This window comes from Anser cygnoides, chromosome 4, assembly GCF_040182565.1.
Source record: "Anser cygnoides isolate HZ-2024a breed goose chromosome 4, Taihu_goose_T2T_genome, whole genome shotgun sequence".
Lineage (NCBI taxonomy): Eukaryota > Metazoa > Chordata > Aves > Anseriformes > Anatidae > Anser > Anser cygnoides.
In genome coordinates, this window is record NC_089876.1 from 46,059,057 (window position 1) to 46,083,071 (window position 24,015).

Genomic DNA, 24,015 nt, shown 5'->3' on the forward strand with positions numbered 1-24,015 from the left:
TTATCACAGTTTAGTCTAGCAGTGGAAGGAGTTGACGGATTTGTGTCTATCTGAATATTGTTGGGAAACCATCCCTTGCAGAGACTCCTTACACCCATGAGAAAGCTAGCGATGAGAAAACAGGCTACTTAAGGCATACACCAGAAGGTTGTAAGGGACTGATCTAAACCACCACTGTAGATTTCCATTGACTTCCTGAGACTCTGAAGATAAACACTGTGTTTCTGAATTAGTTTCTCAAGGAAGAGATTATCTTCACAAACCTTTTACAACCTTACACCTCCACTCAAATTAACCACACTAAGTCCATTGCCATGCTATCAATATTAATAGTTTCAACTTATATTCATTTCTAGCAAGCACAGTAATGTTAAGTTTTTGTGGTATTATTTCTTTATTGCAGTAAAACATTGAAAAAAAAATACTTTACTGAAAACAAAAACAAAACAAAACACATCTTTGCTCCATAGAGGAGCAAGACTTCTGTAACAGATAAAGTAAAAAAAAAAAAAAAGGTGTCCTTCCTTTAACTATCAGAAGGAAATATTGTACCACAAGCCTCACCGAGAAAAGCTAACTTTATGTCGTCGTTAATAGCATTATACTGCTTAGCATTTAATAAAATTGCTCACGCAGCAAATTGAAAGTATTGCTCAATCACCCATACTATTATTCAAATAAGGAGGTTCCTTCACCTAAAAGCAATTCAAAAAAGTGAGTTTGAAATATTATCCCGTTCTCATATATTGAAACTGGGATATGTGGAAAGTTGAAATGTTTGAAAAACTTACCACAGTGACAAAATTGAATGTGAATTAAACCTTGATGCCCTGACTTTTTAATCAGTAAAGCAATCTGAATACAAAAGCTGGCAAATAAATTGAGTAGGAAGATGCATTTTTATATAGTTATTTTTCCAATGGGAAATGAGTATTATCTTCCATTTTCCAGTTAAAAAATGCAGTGAAGATTACTCATGCTTAAAAGAGATGTTAGCACACTACTTACTGGTAATGTAGGAGCAATAATAGTTGATATAAGTGCAGAAGTTTTATGAAAACATGCCTTGTATATCAATGATATGAACAAAACTATTGTATTTCAAAAAGGGTTTAAAAGCTTAATTCCTGCTTATTTAAGCACACGTAGAATTTTTATACTTAGATTAGAAATTCACAGCACACTGCACCAGAATCTGTAATTTACATATACAGCGTAAATGTATGCCTGTGGGAACTTCCACATTTGAATTAAATACAATCACAGTTCAGGGATTATTTCTCTCAGATTAGATCTCTGCCAGATAGCAAAAGGCCTTTCAATAGATGAGTTGGGAAGTGGTTTTCAATGTTTCTTAATTACTTGCGGAATGCTTGACGCATCTCAGAAGCCACAGAAACAGACACAGTAAGCAAAAAAGGGGTGTATGTATCTTGCTGTGTTTATGAGTATTAATGGTGGAACACAATAAATTTGCAGGGCTATCCAGAGCTAAAATGCTTATTGGAAGAGGAGTCTCTGTGCTACAGAAAGTCCTCCTTCAATAGACTAATCTCTTCTCAAGGCAACTACTGCATCACTCTTGTCAACCAGTTTAATAACTGCTGTAACTCAAGAAGATGCAATACTCCGGTCACTGATCAAAACAACTCAAAAGCCCTCCAGAGGTAGATCTTACCATATACATCATAATCTCATTTGAAGATCTATTTTTGTCTCCTCTACTATTCTTGTCTGTATTATAATCAAAATCTGACAAACCAGTATGCTACCAAAGATCTGAATAAACAAATTAAAATAAAAGTCATTATCTAGAATATTGACTACCATGAGGAGAGCATTTAAATATTTCAGGCCTTGGCAGACTTAAGTAATCTTACACAAATGGCACCTGTCTACAAGTGTTGTAAACCAGCCTTGCTGCATTAATGTCAATGGATTTATAACCATTTCTTGAAGACAGGTATCCTGCTCAAAGAAAGTATAATTCAGCATATTACAGTACCAGTTCAAGCATAGTTAAAGAGACTGTTAATGAAACAATAGAAATGGGGAAGAGCCTTTGCACATTTTCCTTAAATGTACCCGTATACTTGCAGGTAAAAAGAATAATCCTTTTATATTTCATTTTCAACCCAAGGCTTACAGCTGTTAGAGTCATGAATTATTACTTATGAAAATACAATTATGAAGAATTACAGTTAGTTTAAAAACAGATCCCGCAACTTAAGGTTTGAGTGAGACTGAAAGTATTTTTTGAATAATAATTTCTTCAACACAGCGGCTGTCACGGGGAACCTTGTGATAAGTGATAGAAGAAGGAGACTGTCTTGTTATAACATCAAAGATGAGCACTACTGTCTTAGTTTCAATCCAGTGTTCCTTTTCCTCTGAATGCAATGCAAGAACACAGAATTGTCTGGACAAAGGATGGCTTCTACTCACCTCCTCCTTCACTTATTTCTTCTGTCCATCCATCTTCTGACTTATATATACATTTTAAACATAACGTGTGCTTGCAGAGCTGAACACTTTTCTGTCAGTGTCCTTAAATTCCACTTCTTTGTGCAACCTACAGAGTGCTACAGAGTGCTGTCTTTGGGCCAAAACCCTAGGAATAGGTTTAGAGTCTAAATGTACCACAGGAAATTCCCTTGAAGGTGTGGGAGCAAATTGGCCTTCAATTTCTAACATACAGCTTGGCTGCTGTTACTTATTAAAGTAAGGAGAAAGGGCATAAGAAGTGTGAAACATAGAGCATTTAGTACATTTAGTATACAGAATTTTACTCTATTTTCTCTGACTCCAAGCTTGTTATGAGGAAAACTCTCCTCACTCTGACATGAAAGAACAACAACAAAAAAAAACTCTCTCCTGCTCACACAGCCCTTGACTGCAATCATCATCCGTTTCTCAGTGGCATCATGCACTGAGACAAACAAGTGCATCTACTTGGACTTTGCTGTGGCACTGTAGCCTTAATGCTAGCATAGCCCAGAGAGGCATGGTTCTCTCCTCTAACCCCTCTTCAGCACAGGCATTATGAATTCTTTTTGAATGTCTAGATTCACTTGCCTGTAAATGTGGAGCTCCTCTGCTTACCTTCTAAGGCAAAAGTGGCAGAGAAACAGGCTTGTCCCTGAATTTGAACCTTCAAAGAAATATCAACTTAACATACCCTTTTTAATATTAACACACATGGAAAAAAAGTTACAGGTTAAGTGTGATGCTCAGTTGCCAAGTTAGTAGAGTTGCCAAGTTAGTAGATTTTGTCTTGGAAACTCCTAAAAATCAGGAATTTGAGCTAATTCTATGGAAAGCAAATAAGTAAACGAAATCAGTTTTATAAAAACATACAACAGTTTTTCAGCTGAGGATGATGTAGAGTAGGGGGGCATATTTTTCTGGAGATGTATGTGCTATACATACAATACTAATTCTAATAGATGATGCAGAAGGTACAACACCATCATGCCCTTCATTACATTCATATCCTTCTGAGGGGTTGGAATTTTTACCTGATTTCTTGGATCCAACTTTTCCATCCAGCAGAGGGTGCAGCCATGGTAGTGGCACTATAACTACGTTTTTCACTTTTGCACCAAGGGGAGGAAATAATGTGAAAGCCATTTCAATTGCTTGATGCTTTTTGATGCTTCTTACAGCAGCTGTGGAAGCTGAAGAAAAGCAAAAAAAAAAAGTATAACGACCAACATATTTCTTCTGATACATATATGCAATTGACATTCACAGTAATAACTCATACAGATAGATTTCTTTTTATGACTTTGTTAAAACACGTCAGGATGGAACTGTGAACTTCTGCAAGTTAAAAGGTTGAGATATATATAGATTTATAGGCTGTGCAGCTGCTGGATATGATTAAAAACCAGGACAAAGGTGCCAGTTTGGAAAGACTTAATTGATTATTGTTCTAATACTTCAGCTAGTTCAATATGTAGATATATTCTATAATGGCACTCACTAAATAAAATGGTTCAACCTTTTCTGAGTAGAGTCCAGTGATAAGCATGACTAAGATTCTCAAAGGCATTCAAAACTTAATGGAAGATGAATGTGTAATTATTCTTCAGCCCCTTTGAAAATCCCAGACTCAATACTTACTGTTTATTGATCACAAACTGTAGCACACCTTAAGTTAGAACATTAAATTACATGGTAGAATGAAATATTTATTAACAGTACCCTATTAAAAACCAGAAAGAGTGAAACTTCAGGTAAGAAATTATTCTCATCACAGTTTTGACACTGATCTTCAACAGCACCTGATCATAACAAATTTGAAAAAATGGAACAACTCTGACGTGAAAAAGGGAGTCCAATCTTGCAAGCATATCGCATGCATGTACTTACACCGCACTCAGGAGGTGTGAGTCCTCATGAGACAAAGGAGCTCACATATGGAAAGCTCGCTTCCTGGTTGCAGGAGCAGTTAATGTAATGCAAATTTCTGTATATTACCTTTCTGTGTCAGTAATTAGAACAGCCAGTCTAGAAGCCTTTTTTTTTTTTTTTTTTTTTTTTTTTTGAGGGGGTGGATAGTTTTCCATCCTGATTAACACCAAATACAACCCATGTCCAGGATGACACTCAGGGTAAGAATATCTGTTGCATCCTTTAGAAAAGGGCAATGAGCCATATGTCTTACAGCATGGCATTGTTAATAACTGAGACTGCTAGCAATTTGGCTTATATCTGAAACTACATCTGTAGGTGAAAGGATCTATATTACACATGGAATAAATTTCAAGGCCAACTCAGAACTGAACTTTCAATGTTTTGCTGCTACAGTTCAATAAAATCACTTTGTGTTACATTCATTTCTTTCCGTATAAAATAAAGTGAATGTCACACTTTTTTGTCATACCATTTTTATTTAACACTTTTTTTCTATACCCATTAGTTAAAAAAGTTATAACAAGGCAAATCATTTATCAAAATGAAAAATGCTGTACTCTTGAGCAAGGAAAGGGGAGTCTAAATAGAATGTCCCTGCTCTTAAATTAATGGAACCATCTTACATTTAATATTTTCTCTTAAGGAGTTATGTAAGCACTCCAAGATCATTAATGAAGAAGTACAGAATCGCAATTTACAGCTGAAGGGCAAAACTGCTAAAAAAGCATTTCAGAGTCATGTCATTGAGTGATACAATGTAGGAAAATAAATGTAAGGATCATTGATCTCCGATATCATAATTAAATGTCCAGAACACATGACAAGGAGAAAGGACAACAAAGTTCATTAAAACTTGACTTGGAACCTAAGCTTCAGGACTAATCAAACAGACATACCAGGGAAGGCTCAGGTTTATAAACAAGAAACCCTTTCATTTTAATTAACAGAATTTTAAAACTAGATTCTTTGTCACTATTCTGATTTTAAGGCTAATTGTTATTATCTATAAAGACAACTCATTTGTGTGCAGTGTCCCCAAATGTACCATTGCCCAGTTCATCTGTTACATTTCTGCCCCCTAGAACCACTACAGCAGTTCAGGTGTCCATCATAAATCAAGCCTGCACTTGCCATTCAGACACGAACACAAACACTCCCAGCCTTCTTTCTAAACAAACAAACAAAAAAAACATAAACAAAAAACCCACACAAACAAACAAACAACAACAACAACAAAAAACCTGGCATGGCAGATTTTCCCAGGCTTTTTTAGGTAAAATAGTAACTGATCTTTTAATGTACAATACTTTTATTGCAACAAAAGAAAATCCACAGAAATCAGATGGAATTCATCCCAGTGAACTAATAGAACTTGCAGAAATCGTGTTGGAGCCACCGTCTATTATTCTTCAGAACTAATGGAGAAAACCCAAGGTCCCAGAGCTGGGAAATGACTAACCATATTACCTATTCTGAAGGGGGAAAAAAAGCCAACCTACCAGGGGAATTACAGAAAAGAGAATTCAAATTCAAATTGCCAATGTAGCTAGTGAAGTGGTCAATTTGCAAGCTGTTACAAAAGCATGCTGAAAGGTGGGTAATAAACAGTAGAAATAGGAATTGGCAAAGATAAAGCGTGCCTATGATATAAATATTATTGAGCATGGGACTCCTGCTTAGTGCTATTGCCACCACTCAACCCCTTAGTACAATCAGACTGCCTTAAGACACTTCCACTTTTGCCAGCAGTTGTAATCGTCACCTTTTATCAGGCTTTAGGAGGAACAATCCACTGATCTAATCCTTCATTGTTTCCCAGCCCATAGGCAGAAAAACTTTATTTTGGTAATGCCACTTTACACCATTCAATCATTTTACAACATTAGAGCACTCTGCATTTGTCAAACACTAAGCTTTAAATTGTGTGCTGAGCACACTGAAAAGATTTACAGCATATAAGAGAAGACAGAACATAGATCTATCACACTCGTATGAGAATATTCCTACATTGGGTTTAGGTCTACAATCTCATCAGCTACAAAAGCAGTTTAAGAAACAATTGCCAGGTTTTGGTTTGCAGTGTTTTAGGAAGGTCATTTCCCTGCCGGTTACAAGAAGCTTCTCATGTTGAAAATCGGCTGATAAAAATAGATTCCTCTTTGTTCCCACAGAACATGGGAACTAAAAACCAGCACACACAGAAACACAGAACAAGCAGGTTTATCAGGAAACATACACAGACACACACACACAAAATGCTTTCCTGTTCAATTTAGCCCTGAAGTACTTTGATAAATAATATGTTCAACGTTTCTGGAATACATCATTAGGTACCAGAAAAGAAATCATTTTCTCCAGGGTGGGAAAAAGTATATAAGGAGCGACTTTTGCAAACTGATGGAAGAAACAAAATTCCTGTGCTTCTAAAAAGTAAGGGAGGCAAATAATCCCAGGTGCTAGCAAGGTCACCAACCAGAAGGAACACAGATACCTTAATAAGTTATTGACAAGTGCAAATGCAACTAGGCAGACTTATGCTGATGCTAACTTAACATCTTTTACTCCATACTACATGCAGCGAGTGAGTATTTGCCTTGCAAGGACTAGAGCATTCACTCTGTAATTCTATAAAACAGAAATGCTGTTCACTGCTGGAATCAGGTCAGTATCAGCTGACTATAAAAGCCACAGCAGCATGTTTTACTTATATAATTTCTTATTGCTATTCAAAATTTTTTCTAGTTGTTATGATTCATTTTGAAGACATCATTTCTGTTAGCTCTCATGTACTCAATGAAAATATCTAAAAAGCACAGAGATCACTTATGCTTATGACTTATTTTTAATGTAAGAGAATAACAACAATAATATTAATTCTCTCTAATATAAGAGAAAATAACCTAGAATGGTTAGAGCTGATGAGAATGATCAGTAATACAACAAAGAAAAGAATACATGCTTGGTTTGCCTACTATTATGGTTGCATCTCTTTTGAAAAACACACTGATGTATTCATAAAAATGTATCCAACATTACTTGCTTTTTTACTTTTATAATTTTTCTCATCCTAGATTTTAGTTTTTCTTAAAATTTTATGCCTTTGGTATTGGAAAAAATACAATTTTATTTCTGAATATTTGTCTGTATGTTCTGAACCACAATAGTAATCCAATACAAAGTATTACTATTTTCCCCTGATTTTTGTAGTTATGTGTTATTAGTTTCAAGGGTATGAAAGCAATCCACATCTGGTACCTGACATCACACACCACTTTGTATTTAGTTTGTTAGTAGAAGAAAATATGTGGAATCAGAGAGATCTAATAAATAGAAGTGTAAACAGGAATGTAAGAGAAATCCAAGCCAAATAGAATAATATACAAGAAAAACAGATGCAGGTTAGGCTGGAATTTCCATTTTGTAATGTTTTGCAGTGTGCTTCGATTTTGTTCCCTTCAGTTTCTTTTCCTTCAGTTCTTCAAGAACAAATGTCAACTATCCGTGGAACCAAAGAAAATCCTCAGTTAATTTTAAATTATTTTACAATGTTGATTTATGTGACAAAAATAAGACATTTAAAGGCTTTTGCCTCCAACTGGAGTAGCATGGTACAGCTACTAGCTCTTCCTTGTTCACTGCTCAAACATAAAGAAGCAGGAGTAACATTCAAATGACTATGAAACCCACATACTTGTTGTCTTCTGTAAGTATTTAGAAACAGACTCACAGGGTGAAGGGCCAAAACCCAATAATTACTTGATAGTATTGGAACAGAAATCCAAGGAAATCCACAGAATTTACCAAGTCCAGACCACAGCTCCAATATGCAGAAATTCGAAGTTTTTCTTTTTTTTAAAAAAAAAAAAAAAAAAAAAAAAAAAAAAAAGGAGGGGAAGGTTTCAACTCCACAATCAAAATAATTTTTTTTTCTTATGAAGTTACACTTTAAATCTTAAACTGTGATTACAGTTTGCATTGAATATGAAATGCCATGCGTAACTCTAAAATATATTTTCATATTCCATACAATGAGATAGTCGCAACAGATATACAATAATACAATACGCCTCTAAATGGATTGTGCTTCTGAAGCTCTGTTAGAATAAACTTTACATTCATTTTCATCAACATGGCAGACTTGTCTCATTATTCAGATTCATATTTGTCTTCCAGAGGACTTCAACTGTATGTGTTTGGTAGCCAACTCTCAAAAAAAGAAAAAGTGCATTCATCACTCCCCTAATATAGATATATGACAGCCTGAGGTGCAGTAAAGCTTGTATTGCCTCCAGCTTAGGATAACTATATTAATAACAGGTGGCAGACCTGTAAGTTTGATATATGTATTTTCTCAAACAACTCTCAAACAAAACTTTATAGAATATTACATATAAAAGAACTGATATGATTACTAAGGTTGCAAAGTCAAGTACTTAATCATTACAATCCCTTTTCCATGTGCATTATGCTATGGTCTTTAACTTCACAATACACATGATTTCTGTCTCCTTCACTGCATCAAGCTCACAGTATTCACCTTATGAACAGTTATGTGATATTTTGTTTTCTCCTTTTTCAGTATGTTATCCCAGGACTTCATTACCATACAGCACTCACACTGAGCTAAAGACAGAATTAGTGATTTCATTGTGAGCTTCTTCATGGGACTCACCATGAGAGTTATCAGCTGTTCACAGACAATAACAAGTTTACCTTTCCAACAAACCAATGGAGGAACAGGTTTTATTTATGGCCATTTTACTGCTTAGGAGCTAAGGAATATAGGATCAGGTTTTTCAGTTAAATCAGTACACAAAAATGCAAGAAGGAGCCTAGCAGTTTTCCCAAAAGTGCTAAAACACTCCATTTTCAGCATGCAGGTACTTCTGAAATTTCTTCTGAGACTATCCAAATCACTAGCCATGCAAATACATTTTAAATTCTGACCAAAACTGATTAAGAATGATGGTATCCATAAATTGTGGGGTCCAGTCCCAGATACTTTGGATCTCATTTTCAGGGTGTTTGGTATTCTACTAAGATTTTATATGTTTTAAACACAAACATCATGCTGCAGCAGAAATCTAAGTCTGAATTCTCAGCATTTTTGCAAATCAGTCATCAAGATCCCAAGTCAGGCATCCAAAAATACCGAACACCTCTGCAAACACTTTTACATAAATGAACTATCAGCAAAAAGAAACTCTTGTGGAGCTGCTGTGAGAAAAATTCAAATATGTAAGCACATACCTTTTACTTTCTGAAAAAAAAAATGAGGTGTCTTGACTGCAGTCTCCTTCACCATTAACTCTGAATCTCTTGTGTACTGAATGGGGCAGCAATTTAATGCAAATTAGTACATGATTGTGCAATGGAGGACCATTACTCTATGCATATACGTAGAGGCCAATTTGCATATGCAGTGCAGCTGATGTGCATGCTATAGATCACTTGACTTTGGAACTACAGCAGGGTTCTTTTAATGTTTTGAGGCATTGGTTTTTTACGTGTTTTTTTTTTTAAATTATTTTTAACACTTAAGATATTAGGGAGAACAAACAGGAATAATATAAACAAACAAACAAAAAGGCAAGAATGTGCAGGTGGTCATAATAACCATTGCCATGCGCAGGAGGCAGAATTCGTGGCCTTTGTGTTGGAGGCATTCAAACCAAAATTCATGCTCCCACAGTCTCAATAAAACTGCCTATAAACACCAATGAAATTCAGTTCTGTAACTAAACAAATAGTCTATTATTAAAACAATCACAGATTATACGCTTTTTTTTTTTTCCTTTCCTGCTTTCTTTTCTTTGGAATGTATGAGTCATCCTGAAATGAAGTCATATTTGTCGTAGTGATATAAAGTCAACAGAACTAGTTCCACGCAGGGAACCCAATCCAACATCCAACATCTGCAGCAAGTCCATCATTTATTTTTGTCTAGTCCTATACAGATAACCTGAACTACCATATGAATTCTAATATTGTACTAGAGATGAGCTGGCTTTTTACAATTATATAGGTGTCAATAAAGAAGTGTATTTATACTAGCAGTTGTAGTTATTACATTAAATCATCAAACTATTATCTGTCATGTGATAGGACAACAGAACTTGAAGGACATCAGAGGAATTTATTTTTTCCTGTAAAAGTATTTGCTTATCACACCTGATGCAGACACAGATATATAGAAAAAATAATAAATGAAGAATCATCAGTGCAAGTAATAGAGACTCTTGAATGCTGTAGCAAATTTCCTGTGTACTGGAAGGATACTTCAGTTGTTGGCTAACACTGAAACAGAGAATAACGGTAAGTATATCTTCATCGACACTGAAGTATGTGTAAGGACAATAAAACTATATATATTCTCTTGTTCAACATCTTTGATGGAGAACTATCATTTAGAAATAATACATAATAGCTCTATAATGTACAATATATAATTATGTAAATAATTAGTATAATCTTGAGATGGGATGAGGGCTATTAGTGGCAGTGGATACTTTGAACCTTGCACATTTAGTCAAAAAGACCAATGACATCCAATCAAACTTCTTTAAAATGAATTGCAACAAACAATGGCAGCACAGCTGCTATTAGAATTATAATTGAGTTTAGGAGGGAAACAGCAGCTGAATGCAATGCAGATAATTAAGGAGCAAGCTTTTATTAACACTATCAGTAGGGTCATGATTCTGCAGATTGTGAACTTATTATGGCTGAACAAACTAGTCTATTTTTATAACAGAGGTATATTTCTGCTTTTTATACCAATAAAGTATATTCTGGCTACAAGATAGCTGATCACTTATTTATTTCAACTACCCATTTAGAGAAATGATAAGCATTTACAAAATCTAAGATTACCATGGAAACCTTATTCTCTAATGCTGAGGATTATGAGAACAATTGGTTGTACAATTAGGATGGGTAAATAACAAGCCTCCAAATATGACAAAGACCATACATAGCTGCTAAATTATATTAAGTAATTTCTCTCTTCCAGGCTAATATACTTCTTAGTTTAACCCAACACTGAAAGAGAAGCAATATACCTTATGTGAGTGAAAAGTGAAAAGAAAACATGTAAAGACATAGTATTTCTGGTATGCAAACAGAAACTGCATAAATGCATGTTCTTGTGGTCTTAACATGTAAGTTGTAGTCCCAGCATTAGGAATTACAGAAGTGATCTAAAATTTCTATTTTCTGTTGTGCGTTGACCAATCTTGGAACAAAAATTACCCATGAAGACAAGACAAACAAACAAGAATCACCAAAGGATTCAAAGTCACTCCAAGCTTGAAGCTTGGCACCAGAGTCAGGCAATGCGAGATGCTTGACCATTCATAACCATGACTAAGGGTTCCAGAAATGGAAAAGAGGTCATTAAAATGCCAACAATGTCACATCCTGTTAACAATACTACTGTTATAATATCATATTACCATAATAACTGGTGCTCTTTAAACAAACTAAAGAGTGTAGGTCCACCGAAGATATTATTATCACCATTCATACTAGTAACCCCTTTAACTCATGCAGCACAGACTCAAGATCTTTGGCTTAAGACAATCCTGCTCGCAACATAGGTCATTTCACTGGTAAATCTACATTTGTTAAGGACAAATGAGTAATCCTGCTTTGGAATCTCATTGACCTCAATGTGTAAATAAAGCAAGCACAATGTGTCTGACTGGCAGCAAGCCATTACTGTACTGTGTGCAGTAAAAACACTAATATGTCACAGTGATTTAAAAATAAGCTTTGATATTTTGACCTGCTGAAAATTCTATTTTTGACCTACAACCTCCTAAAATAGTCTAACACAATTTTTTAAAATATTTTAACATTACTATACAGTTGCTTGTAGCAAAGCCATTTACAGTTTTTCCATTCCTCTTTCTGAACCTTCTAAGGTCCTGCTTCACTGGGCTGTGGAAAGGATAAACAAAAGATTGTCCTTATTTAAAGCTATTTTTATCTCTGTTTCTTCAGGAAATCCATTCCCAGTTTGAAGATAGAGAAAGCTTAATTTGGTCATTATTACGGTGGAACTCAAGTGTGCGTCAGTAAGACTCGGGAATGGTAAAATTTATGCCTGGTTCCAGTTCCTTCTAAGGGAATCTGGTAAAGAATAGTTATCGGCCAAGAGTAAAAAAATTTCCTTTTGCTCATATGCACAGCATATTGTGACGTCTTTACTTGCAGATTAGCTCTTGTCACATGTCAACAGAAATTTGAAACACCTTTAAAATTTTATAAAAGGTAGGGTTGATAATCTACTAAAACTTTCCTAGTACACTCTTAATGTTTACAGTGGAAGTAAATACATGGATGTATGTCTAGAAAATTAAGAGACAGAGACAAACGGAGGTGAAACTATATTTCGCTTTTGCAAAAGCACATTATCATGGCCACTATTCAAGCCAACATTTGTGGAGAGTTATGACAGCTGAATTGGAGCATGTCAAACTTTTATTGTATTTACAAACAAAATTTCAGGGGCAAAATTGACTAATATCCTCTATACTCTAACTGTAGGTAGCAGGTTTGGTATACTGCAGAATTAATTACTTAATTAATAACAATTACTGTTGACTTCACCAACATTGGGCACCAGTATTTTCAAGATGACCATGGTTAAGGACCAACATTCTAAGTGGATTCTTAAAACAAATTAAAAAAAAAAAAGAGTCCAGAATTCCCCGTTGTAGCTAAATTCTGGAATACTCTTTTGAAATTGATATTTTTTTTCTAATATATTTAAAAAATGTGCTGTATACTACAGTTGAAGAGCAGCCTAATGAAGAAACAACCAGCTTAAACTTTTAGAAATTCCATATTTTGTAAATATAAGAAAGTGTAAAAAAAACTAATGGACTAGCATTTATTTTCTGAACATTTCAAAGAATCAGTGTTATTCAGATATGAATGAAGAAATGGCATATCAAATATGAAACAAACATTTTTCTAACAGTCAAATATATTTTTGAACACCTTTTGACTGCAATGGCTGTCCCCAGGATGTCCAGATTTCCTTAGAACAGCACTGATAACCCTTGTGCATTGTGCCTACAAAGCAAGGCCTATTTTTCTAATCAACCTCTGTAGTCATCATTCCACAGTTTGCAGAGCAGCTTCAGGGATTTAGAGCCTAACAGAAAATCAACAATATCTTCTTTTAGCAAGAAAATGTTTCTACTAGTTAAAAGTTAAACACTATTGTTATGATTGTCTATGTCGTTATTATCACCACTGAAGATGCTGATGTAAAGCAACAATCAACCTGGAGTTGCTCTGCTTTCCATCTTCTTTAGATATTGTTTTAATGTAATGTTGATATATTTCAACACTTTATCACACAAGGCCCTCTTTGAGAGAAATATGCTGCCTACCAACTAACTAGCTTTGAGTATCTTTACATGTCCTTCCCTCTCCAACTGAAGATGGTTTTCAAACTGAACACCTTTTATACTTCAATGATCAAAACAATTTCAAATAGCTCACACAAGTTTTACTGTTGGAGTATCTACCAGAGGCAATAAACTGCTCAAACCAACCCTTCTTTCCTCCCGTCAAAACCTTCTAACACCTTCTCCATGGTACCATCATAAAAGGAGCTGAGCATTCAAATCAATCTCTCTCAAAATTCTCTCTATGAAATATCTACCATGTTTATGTGATAGCCTGACTTGAAGTGCAAATGTTTTCTGTTCATGTTAATTACAGGTATGACAAAATTAACAGCAATTCAGTATTTGAGTAAGAAAGTAACTTTCAAAAGAAGAAACAGGAATGCTTTCTTCCCTATGGAAAAGAGAAAAACAATAAGTGCTGCTAACTGAATAATCTTGTAAAAATTAATCTGCTACAGTAGAAGCACTCACAGCAGCTAATGGACTTCTCAGTAGAGGGAAAAAGTGTCTGGAAACAGAACTAATGGGTAGACAGGCTCTACCTAACAGCTCACTGCCTGTCTCAGTGTGTCTGATGTCCCAGCAGGAAAGAATAGAAGAACTTCAGTTCTGTCATTTTTTATTTTTTATTTTTTTAAAAAACACATCTCTCTTTGATTAAGAATGCAGGCTTAGGCCACCTATTCTTCCAGGGGAAAAAATCCACAATAAAAGTACACAGAAGAAAAATTCAGCAGTGGAAAATTCTGGAGTTTTAGTTTTCCTTCTGCCATCTTTTTTTATCTTTCCTTTTTGGAAAACTCTGAGCGGCCATGATTCAAAAGGCTACAATCACATCAATTTCTACATGGAGGAAATGTATCTCTTTTTTGCACAACTGCAATGAATGCCTTGAGTTATGGCATTACATGCTGGCATCCCAACAGTGGTTGGTCAGGGGACAGGCAGCATTTCACTTAAATAGGTATTAGTGAAGAAAGCATTTGGTCTTTAGGATATTAATTACCATGAAAGCGTGATTCCCGATAATGCAGGAGGGATAAAAACAAAGCCTGATTTCTTTTCCTGTTGTGGAAACAAAAAATAGATTTATTCCTAAGCTGAGAGGTTCACCACAAAATAACTGACACACAATCAAATACAGAAGCCTTCTTAATGCAATCTGACAGGACGATTTTTCAGCTAAAACACAAGTTTTCTCCTCCTTTCCCCCTGAATATCAGTTAGCACTCATCTTGGCTTGATTAGCAGGTCATATATGTGCTTCCTTTTTTCCATTGCGAGCTTCTTTTCCATAGCAATGTTTTTGCTACTCCACAAAGTAAGGGACTAAGTGCAAAGCCTGGAAGTTGCACCTCCCTAATCATTGTGTCACATTGCTACTGAGCCCTCAAGATATGCACTGGTCTGGAAAGCACATTTGGATGAAAATGACTTCTCTGTGGAAGCCTTACAGTACACAGCTGAAATCCATTAGAGTAATGATGTCTAGTATAGTACAATAAAATTCAGCACTTATTTATCACTATTATTTTTAAACACTTTATGAATATTAATTAAGCAACCTTTTTAGTATCCCAAGAGGTGGGATAATGTCTACTGTAAATAATATTGTGTTTTCATGCTATCTATAGTTCCATATAAACTTCATAATTTAATAATAATTTAATAGGATTTATTAATGACCTTGAATTCCATTCAGATTCTTATCGTAACTTCGGCTGCATGGAGCTGAAGCCCAGATACTCAAAGATATTTAGGCATGCAGTTTACGCTGATGGTAATGCAGGTGAGGCAGATAACTTTTGAGACTCTGAAGTGAAATACTTTCATGAAATGCATTAAAGGACAGGAACAGCACTATGGTTCCCTTTCTCTTTTTTTCTCCAATGGGAAAATTATGTGACAGTTTTCAAAATTATTTTTCATTTATTTATTTTATGTCTGCTGTGCTTCACATGTTTGATATTGAGGCAAGGTTAATGACAAGCAGCTTGCATTTGGAATTGAAAGTGGAGATATTTAAGGCGGTTCCTAGATCCTGTGGGTATATGATAGATATTGCCAGAATATACAAGAGATTAAATGATGCTTATCAAAAATAAATGTATACTAATTTTTTCTATCTGTCCATAGACAGACTAAATAGCCTGGGTTCAAAACACAGTGAACATAATGCCTGCATTTCATATATGCTAGCTACTCAAATTCAAGGTCAAATCCTAAATTACTTCTTGAGGCAAAACTCCCAGATAGATGATTAATGTTTTGACTGTGGTAGTATGTTAGGTTTTACATTATACAATGATTACATATGAGCCATCAGTGAAGGCTTGTATGGAATCAAGGATGTTTGATTGATGCGTTTAATGCTTTTAAGGTGTTTCCATGTTAAAATGCTTCTAAAAACTATATCTGTAATTAAAGGCAGTACAATGGCTGCCCCAATTATGAAGAATTATAACACGATTTGGGTAGTAAAAAGAGACTTGACACAGAATAAAGACTCCTGCATTTGACTGAAATTTTGTAAGAGATTTCTAAATTGAATGTGTGCTTGAAAGAGATATGAGAAAGAAAACTGTTAACACCAGTAAAAACATCTGATTAGGTCACCAAGAAACAACATTCAGCATCTGTTTCTATTGATGATTTCTTGTGTGACTGTTGGTAAATCGCCTAATTTCTCCATGCCTCCATGTTCTACTGGTAATATAGGCATAAAAATTAATCTTTCTTCAGTGAAGTATGGTTGAATTCAGTAGTGCACATGAGACACTTACAAACTATTAATATGTAGAGACGGGACAATAAGAATTTCCTCAATATTCTTTTCCCTCTCATGACTGAGAGCTAGGCTACCTCACCCAGGAAATTTATTTATGTCTGGAAGCTTTCAGAAGGCTTGATTTACTATGCGAGTGTGGCCGAGTATAGTGCATATCTCAGTTAGAAAGCATATTGACCAAGGAAGTCATTGCAGTTGAAGAAAGAATTAACTGCTCTGTTGGAGGGCTTCATAAACTCGTTTGTTATTACTTTTGCTGCACAGAGCCCCAAATGTCCAGCACAATTTCCTTCACACTGTATTGTCTGCTAGGAACAAGAAAGCCGTTTTACTGAATGATGAGGTGTTTTTTTTTTTTTCTTTTTTCTTTTTTTTCTATATAATAATGTGGTTAAAACAATATGCTGGGAGCTGTTAGGCATTTATTTACCATGGTGGGTTAATCTCATCTAGGGAGGTATAGAGACTCAATCATGAGTGCTACAGTATATAAGCTAATTGCCAGGATAAAACCAAATGAATAATTACTTAACTTCAGAATGAGGCCTGGGGGATTTTTTCTTTAATAAAGGTTTAATTCACCAGTGGTAATGAATGCAATCTCACATACTACTGAACAACACCATTAGCATAATGGCTAAGATACAAAAACTATAATTAGACCTAAACAGAAATGTTAATTACAGCCACGAAGCTACCAAACAAAAAAGGAGTTTTCCTTTACCTGTGAAATGTGTATCTTTAGTAATCCCTGTGAATGGGTTATCAATTCTGCTCGAGTGACTGACAGGCAGAAATTAAAAACTGAGGCTTCCTTTGCCTTTTGTTTCCAGAGAGGACTGTGATTCACACGGGAGGCTTAGAGTACAGGTGAGGGCAGTAAAGACTGTACCTCTAATCATAAAGCTTAAAAATTAAGCTCCAGCGTATCTGAATCCTACACTTCAATTCCTTTTCACAAAAAAGCAGACCCATCAGGTCTGGTCAGGAATATTAGATCCCTTCCAAGCGTATTTGCTACCCAACTACCCAGATGTAGTTGCTGTGCACAGCACCATGTAGCTGGACAAGGAAACGTGGCAGCCTGCTGGCTAGGCAGCTGCTGAGAAGTTTCCTGATAACAAGCAGCTTCATTTCCGGCACTAACAACAACAATAACAAAAGCTCTTTGTACATAAAAATTTGCACAAACTCTTATATCTTGCTTAAATGAAATCTATGAGACGTCCTCATGGAGGAACACTCTTTTGTGCCATTTCTTCTGTGCATTTTCTTTAATCTCATACTACACAAATATTAAATTTACAGATTGAAGAACTCAGAAGTTATAAAATGTGAGAACTAATGCTGTATTTTTTCCCCTTGCAGGACTTATTCAGTGTATAAAATGGACACTAACTGAATGGGGAGCTATTCACTTTTTCTTTTTATCTTCATCCTTCTGTGTTTGATTCCAGACCTTATTTAGCATACATCATCAAAACCCTGCGCTGAATACAAAATTACCAATTTCTTCATAGGCTTTTTTGTGGTTTTCTCAGCTTTTTTGTGGTGCTCTCAGCTCTCACTATAATTAATCTATCCTCACAACACCTCTAAGAAATCATATAATTGAAGCACAGAGAGATTAAGGCCACATTGCTACATATTCACTAATTCGGGTGCCTGCTTTGATACAACTAAGTATTCTAGGAGGGGAAAAAAGTCATTATTTACGTAGACCCTGTTTACTTGTACTTTATATACGAGCTTTTAGCATGCCTATAAACAGAAAATATCTGTAAAATGTCTGTGAAAACTCTCATTGAAGAGATCTGCTTATGATCCCATTAGAATATGGTGCTGAAGGTAGGAGAGGAATCCAGTCCCCACAGTGGCATTCAGCCACCTGAACCATGAGAGAATCCCTTCTACTCTTACACTTCTGTGCCTTGTGCACTTCAATTTCTGCAACAAATGAACCAGCAATCACATTGCTGTGGGAATGAAAATTGGTGGGAAGGAAAAAATTAATAACAACTTGAGGAATTTGAGATTTTTTTTATTGTGTTTTCTAATTTCATTGTAAATTGGAGAACCTGGGGGCAGATATTGGTGGGAAAGACACTTCTACTGTTCATTTAACACCACTGCCATTGAATCTAATGAAGGTTGTCTTTCGTTATACCCAAACCTGACCCAAATTCACAAACTGGCAGGGAACAAACATGCCCTATAACAGAGCCACTCAGTGGGTGTCCTAAGAGAATGGGCTGCCACATAGCTGCTGTAACAGCTAGACACTAAGTGGTGAATGTGACCACTTTCGCTTAAGATGTCCCGAAAAGGGGTTAGTAAAAGTGCTTTCTGTTCTGTAACAGGCACGTGATTAAACATGGATTCTAAAGCATTGACTAAACCACTTTAGGGAGAGAAGGCTCAAAGTTCATCTGTTTAAACAGATCACTCACCACCTGGCTATGCAGGATATGTTATCTTTCATGTTTGATCTGGACAACATCAACAAATAACATTCAAGCTACAAGATGAAACTGTGGAGAAAAAAACAAATCCTAAAACCATGACATGACTTTTTAATGCACTAAATAAGATACTCTTCTGGGTGGCAAGAAAAGTTTAGTTCTGATTCCATTTATGTACATTATCTAGTGACTATTTAACATGAAACACATAATAATTACGACAACATGGACCAGAAACCAAACTCCTCTTCCTCTCATGGTCACTGAGTCCCTGAGCCCCAAGACTGGGCTCCTGCTCCCCCTAGATCTCTTTCTCTCATCTAGTGACTCATAGAGCTCTTTCTGCCCACCGGAACAATTTCCAAAAGTAATATACTCCAACCACCAAATTAGCATATATCACAATGATTACGAAATTAATTTGAGAGGGTGGAAACACGGATTTGAATCTTTTCAGGTTAGGGAAAGCATAGGAACTTTAAAATCCCAAATTAAAAAAAAAAAAAAAAGTAGCAAAGTAGACTGACTCGATAAAAGGAAAAACTTATTCACCATGAGGGCCGTCAAGGAAGTGAACAGCCTGCCCAAGGTTTTGCAGTTTCCCTTCTTGCATGTTTTCAAGTTCATAATAGCTTAAATCCTTAGCAACCTGTTCTGACCTCATAGCTAAGTCTTCTCTCAGCAGAGGGTAGAATATGAGACCTCCTGAGGTTCCTTCCAAACTGCATTGTTCTATGCTCCCACAGGAAAAGTGGGTGGTAGCTTTCTTCCCTGGTTCCTTTGGAAAAAGGAAAAGTTGAAACCAAATCTTATGAGGACCCCAGAACTACTTGCAGTAGACTATGAATGCTTACCAGACAGAGTCCTTCACCCTTCCCCATCTGTCTGATTATTTCAGTGTCTGAAGAAGCTATTTACAAGCTATTTCCATGTATCTTGTAACAGATTTTTATTTTTTTATCCCAGTAATTCTGGTAATAAAGACGTGTTAGCCTTACTAGAGAGTAAGAATATTTCTAGGTTCATTTTTGCATTTCAGAAAAAGATTACTTTTGAATTTTGGACAGAAATGACCTATTAGGCTAAACTGCCCACTCCATCAGAATGCTGTGCAACTTTAACAGATTTCAGTTCACTCTGCTTAAATTATGATGCACAAAGCTAAACAATCTTCTCATATGAATTTGTCTTTCATGCAAAGTAAGGTTTTCTGGAAAAAAAATGCTGTAAAACTAACAAAAAAGAACAAAGGAACAGCTGTAAGTCAAGAGTTCTTATGCCAACACACTGTTCAGCTGGGTTCCACATTCATTTCCATCCCCCACATCATGCTGATTATAAACTTAGATGCAGTTCTAATGTTTTCATTTAATTCATTTTTTTCCATATTTTAAATTCATTGTATTTAGTGAACATTCAGTTTGAAACATGCAATATCAAAAAGAAACCCCCACAGGTGCAGGGAATTTAAATAATCAGGTCCTCATAATCCCTGAACTTCAATCCAATGATGTCTCCCTGGGACCATATTAAACGTGCAAACGAAACAAATGACCAAATTACTCTAAACAATTGTGAGATAACAGATGAAATAAGGCAGGTGATTAAAACATTGATACTTACATTATAGTAATGCCTTCAGTCCCCCATGGAGATACCAGCCTTATCGTGCCAGACATTGTACCATCACACAGGATGGTCCTCTGCCCTGGGGCATTTATGGTCCAAACCTTGATTTTCCATCAACTTCCTCGTTGTCACAACAGCTCAGAAATAGCTGAGACAGAGTGTTGGGAAGAAACAAAAATATGAAACAACTATTCAGGTTGCCCAGCAAGCCCACAGTAAAGCTGGGCATAATGTGCAGACTTCTGCAGTTCTGGTCTTGTGCCCTAATTCCCAGGCCTCGCTGCAAACTAATCCTTTTGTATGTTTATCTGCTGTCCGTGACAGGTAAGCACTGGCTGGCTGTAACACATTTTGCAACTTTTTAGGTGTTTCAGTTTTTCTGACTATTGCTGTGTTTTTGTTTTGGTTTCTTTTGGTTTGGTGTTTTTGTTGTTGTTGTTTTGCTTTTTGTTCATTTATTTTCTAACAGAGACAGTTTACAGATTCACAGTTTGGGCTACTATTACCTGCTGGTGTCCTCTAAGGCACTCCTACGTTCCACAGATACAGAACAACTGGGATATGCAAAATGAACAATGTGGTGCAAACTCTTACTAAGTTCATCTTCCATGCTCAGATTGCACAACTCATTTGATGTATTGTTGAAGTATAGCCAATGGCTGAATACAGCCCAAAGAGCTGAAGGAGACAGCTTTCTCCTGAAAACTGGCATAGTCTGAAAAAAGTGGCATGCAGTAGAAGTTGTCATCTAACTGAAACCTTAAATTCTATCATTTGAAATACTGTTATGACATAGATGCTTATGCACTAGTGAAGATTTAGTGCTGGAAAATCAATAGCTGAACATCTGCGAACATCCATACCTACACTGAAAACTTGACTGACATCTTGGAAGTGGCATATTTGATCAGTTTCTCATCACAGTTTTATCCGTGGACCTTAAAGTGCTCCCAGTTTTATATCTGTTATAACTGCATAATCAAACCCGACTATTTTGTGCAACAGCAGTTCTTTATTTTATTTATTTACCTTTCTGTTTTTAAATGAAAATTCCTCATACTGAACTGGGTGGAAAAGAGAAAGGCTTTGCTACATGATAACAGGTATGATCCTGATGATGAATGAAATCTTTTTAAGGAAAGACTTGTACTGAGGTGAAGCAATATTTTGCATCCCAGCTATCAGCTTTACAAGTTAAAATACCAACTGGAGGTTTACTCAAACCAGATTTGAACAAAAAAATCATCTGCATAGTGCACATCCTCATCTGCATCCATATCACAGATAAAAAATAGCAGAGGTTTCAGAAAAATACCTGCTGATACACCATGTTCCTTATTTATCAGAAGGATTTCTATAGACATGGATAAGCCATTACTTTTTTTTGATGCCTTGTTGAGGTGTATCCAATGACTGAATATAGCCAATGTATCACAGGCAAACTCTCTTTTTGGCTGAGTAAGAACCCAAACTGCTTATTTCTTTACTTTCTACCTGTAAGCCAGTATACGTCTGTTGTTGCTTAACCTTGTCGGGTCATTCCCTTTTTTTCCCCTCAATGTGCCTAACACTTCCACTCACACAGTCCATTTAATAATAACTTCTTCTTAGACTTATTCAGCACTTTTTTTTTTGAGATATGGAGATTTAGGATGGTACAGATTTTTGGCTCTGAATTATTTTTACAACAATGAAGAATAGAAAACCGTGATTCTTCTCTAATCTCTGTATTTATTTTATTAAACAAGACATTGTCCCTGACTGGGTAGTAAGCTCTTCTGAAAATCAGGCAGGTTCCTAAATATGGGTTTAAAAGCTTAAATTTAGGTTCTTGAATCTGAGCTGTGTTTGCCTGCAGGGTTCTCAAGCTCAAATTCACCCTTCATATCAGGGACTGTAGCTTTCCTGTCTTCCCTTCTAGTTTCAGTTTATTCAGTCTTGAGAACACACTTTACCACCTGTCAACACAATTTTTTGGTTGTGATTTTTTTTTTATAATGAAGTTTTACCACCTTCCACTAATTTCCGTGTGAGGCCAACCTTTTCTTAAAGCAACCAAAAGCTTTACAATTAGCTGCTGTTAGTTTGTTTCTTTTCAGCTATCTATCTTGCCTCTATAGTGATTGCTGGGCTTTGGAAATAGACTGAACATATATTTATTGACTAATCAAAAATACAGTAAAAGTAGAAAGACACAGCAATATTTAAAATCTAGCTGATTACCCTTTGGTGGCAGATGACTAACAGCTTACCTCAGCAAAGCAAAAATTGCTGCCAAAGGTTTCTTCATAGAAATAATCCTTATTTATTATCCAAGTTCACAGCTGTATACACTGCAGGCAGTAACTAAAATCACTTAAAAAGCATGATGCTAAAAAAACAAATCCCAAGCTTACGTGACTATGATGCTTATTAAAGGTCCAATCCTTCCTCATTAAAACCAATGGGAGGGGTTCTGCCAAGGATTTCAGTAGTAAAGGAAATTGTCTCAGGGAAAATATTCAGACAAATTCATAAAGCTGCATTCTGCTCATTAGCAGTATATGTGTGATCCTTCTCTAGCATGAACAGAGAAAGTGCTAAACAGCTCCAAGAATTCTTAGGTTACTCAATGGTCACCTTTCTTGAAACAACAGGACAACAATAAAAGCCATTTTCTGCCCTCACTGCACACACACAGCCCCAGCTGTCCGAACTCTAGTATTTCTCTCTCTCTCTCTCAAAAAAAAAAAAATGTTTATATGCAGCTGTTGTAATAGCTTTTCGGGCCAAATCAGCAATCTTTGCATGGAAGAATATTTTTATAAGACCTATTAAAATCTCACTTATTAACAACAATCACTATTCAGTTTGGTGAAATGTGTGGAAAAAGACCAGATGAAAAGAGTAATATTCACTAAGCAATTCAACCACCTAACATTGTTTGCCTGGAGGGAAGAACACAGTGAAATAGTCTCCTATTCCTCTCCTACTATATACCCCATCTTCCCCTCACATGGCTTTTATTTGTCCTTCCTATGCTGCAGTCAGCAACATTTTCATACACTCTGCAGGAGCCACATATGAAACTGAGTAAGGTTAGGGGACAAAATACCAGCCAGTGATTTGAAACTGAAGCAGACTGAAACAAGGTAGGATCAAACAGGTTCTGTTCCTTCTCTCTTGTACCACTACCATAGAAAATAAGTGTCTTTAGACAAAACATCTGATTCCACTTTTCCTGATACTGGGTTTGGGAAGGATATTGTAAACAACATCCCTGGCAGGTGCCTGGCCCAGCAGTTGCCCCTCT

The 24,015-nt window shown here is 35.9% G+C and overlaps 1 protein-coding gene across 1 annotated transcript in view; it reads right to left on the bottom strand.

Annotated features, from left to right (window-relative positions):
* IQCM (IQ motif containing M) overlaps positions 1–24,015 on the bottom strand; it is a 116,050-nt gene that overhangs the window by 19,434 nt on the left and 72,601 nt on the right. The window contains 1 exon segment of the mRNA XM_066996739.1: positions 3,519–3,677. Within this exon segment, the coding sequence (XP_066852840.1) occupies positions 3,519–3,677 (159 nt within the window).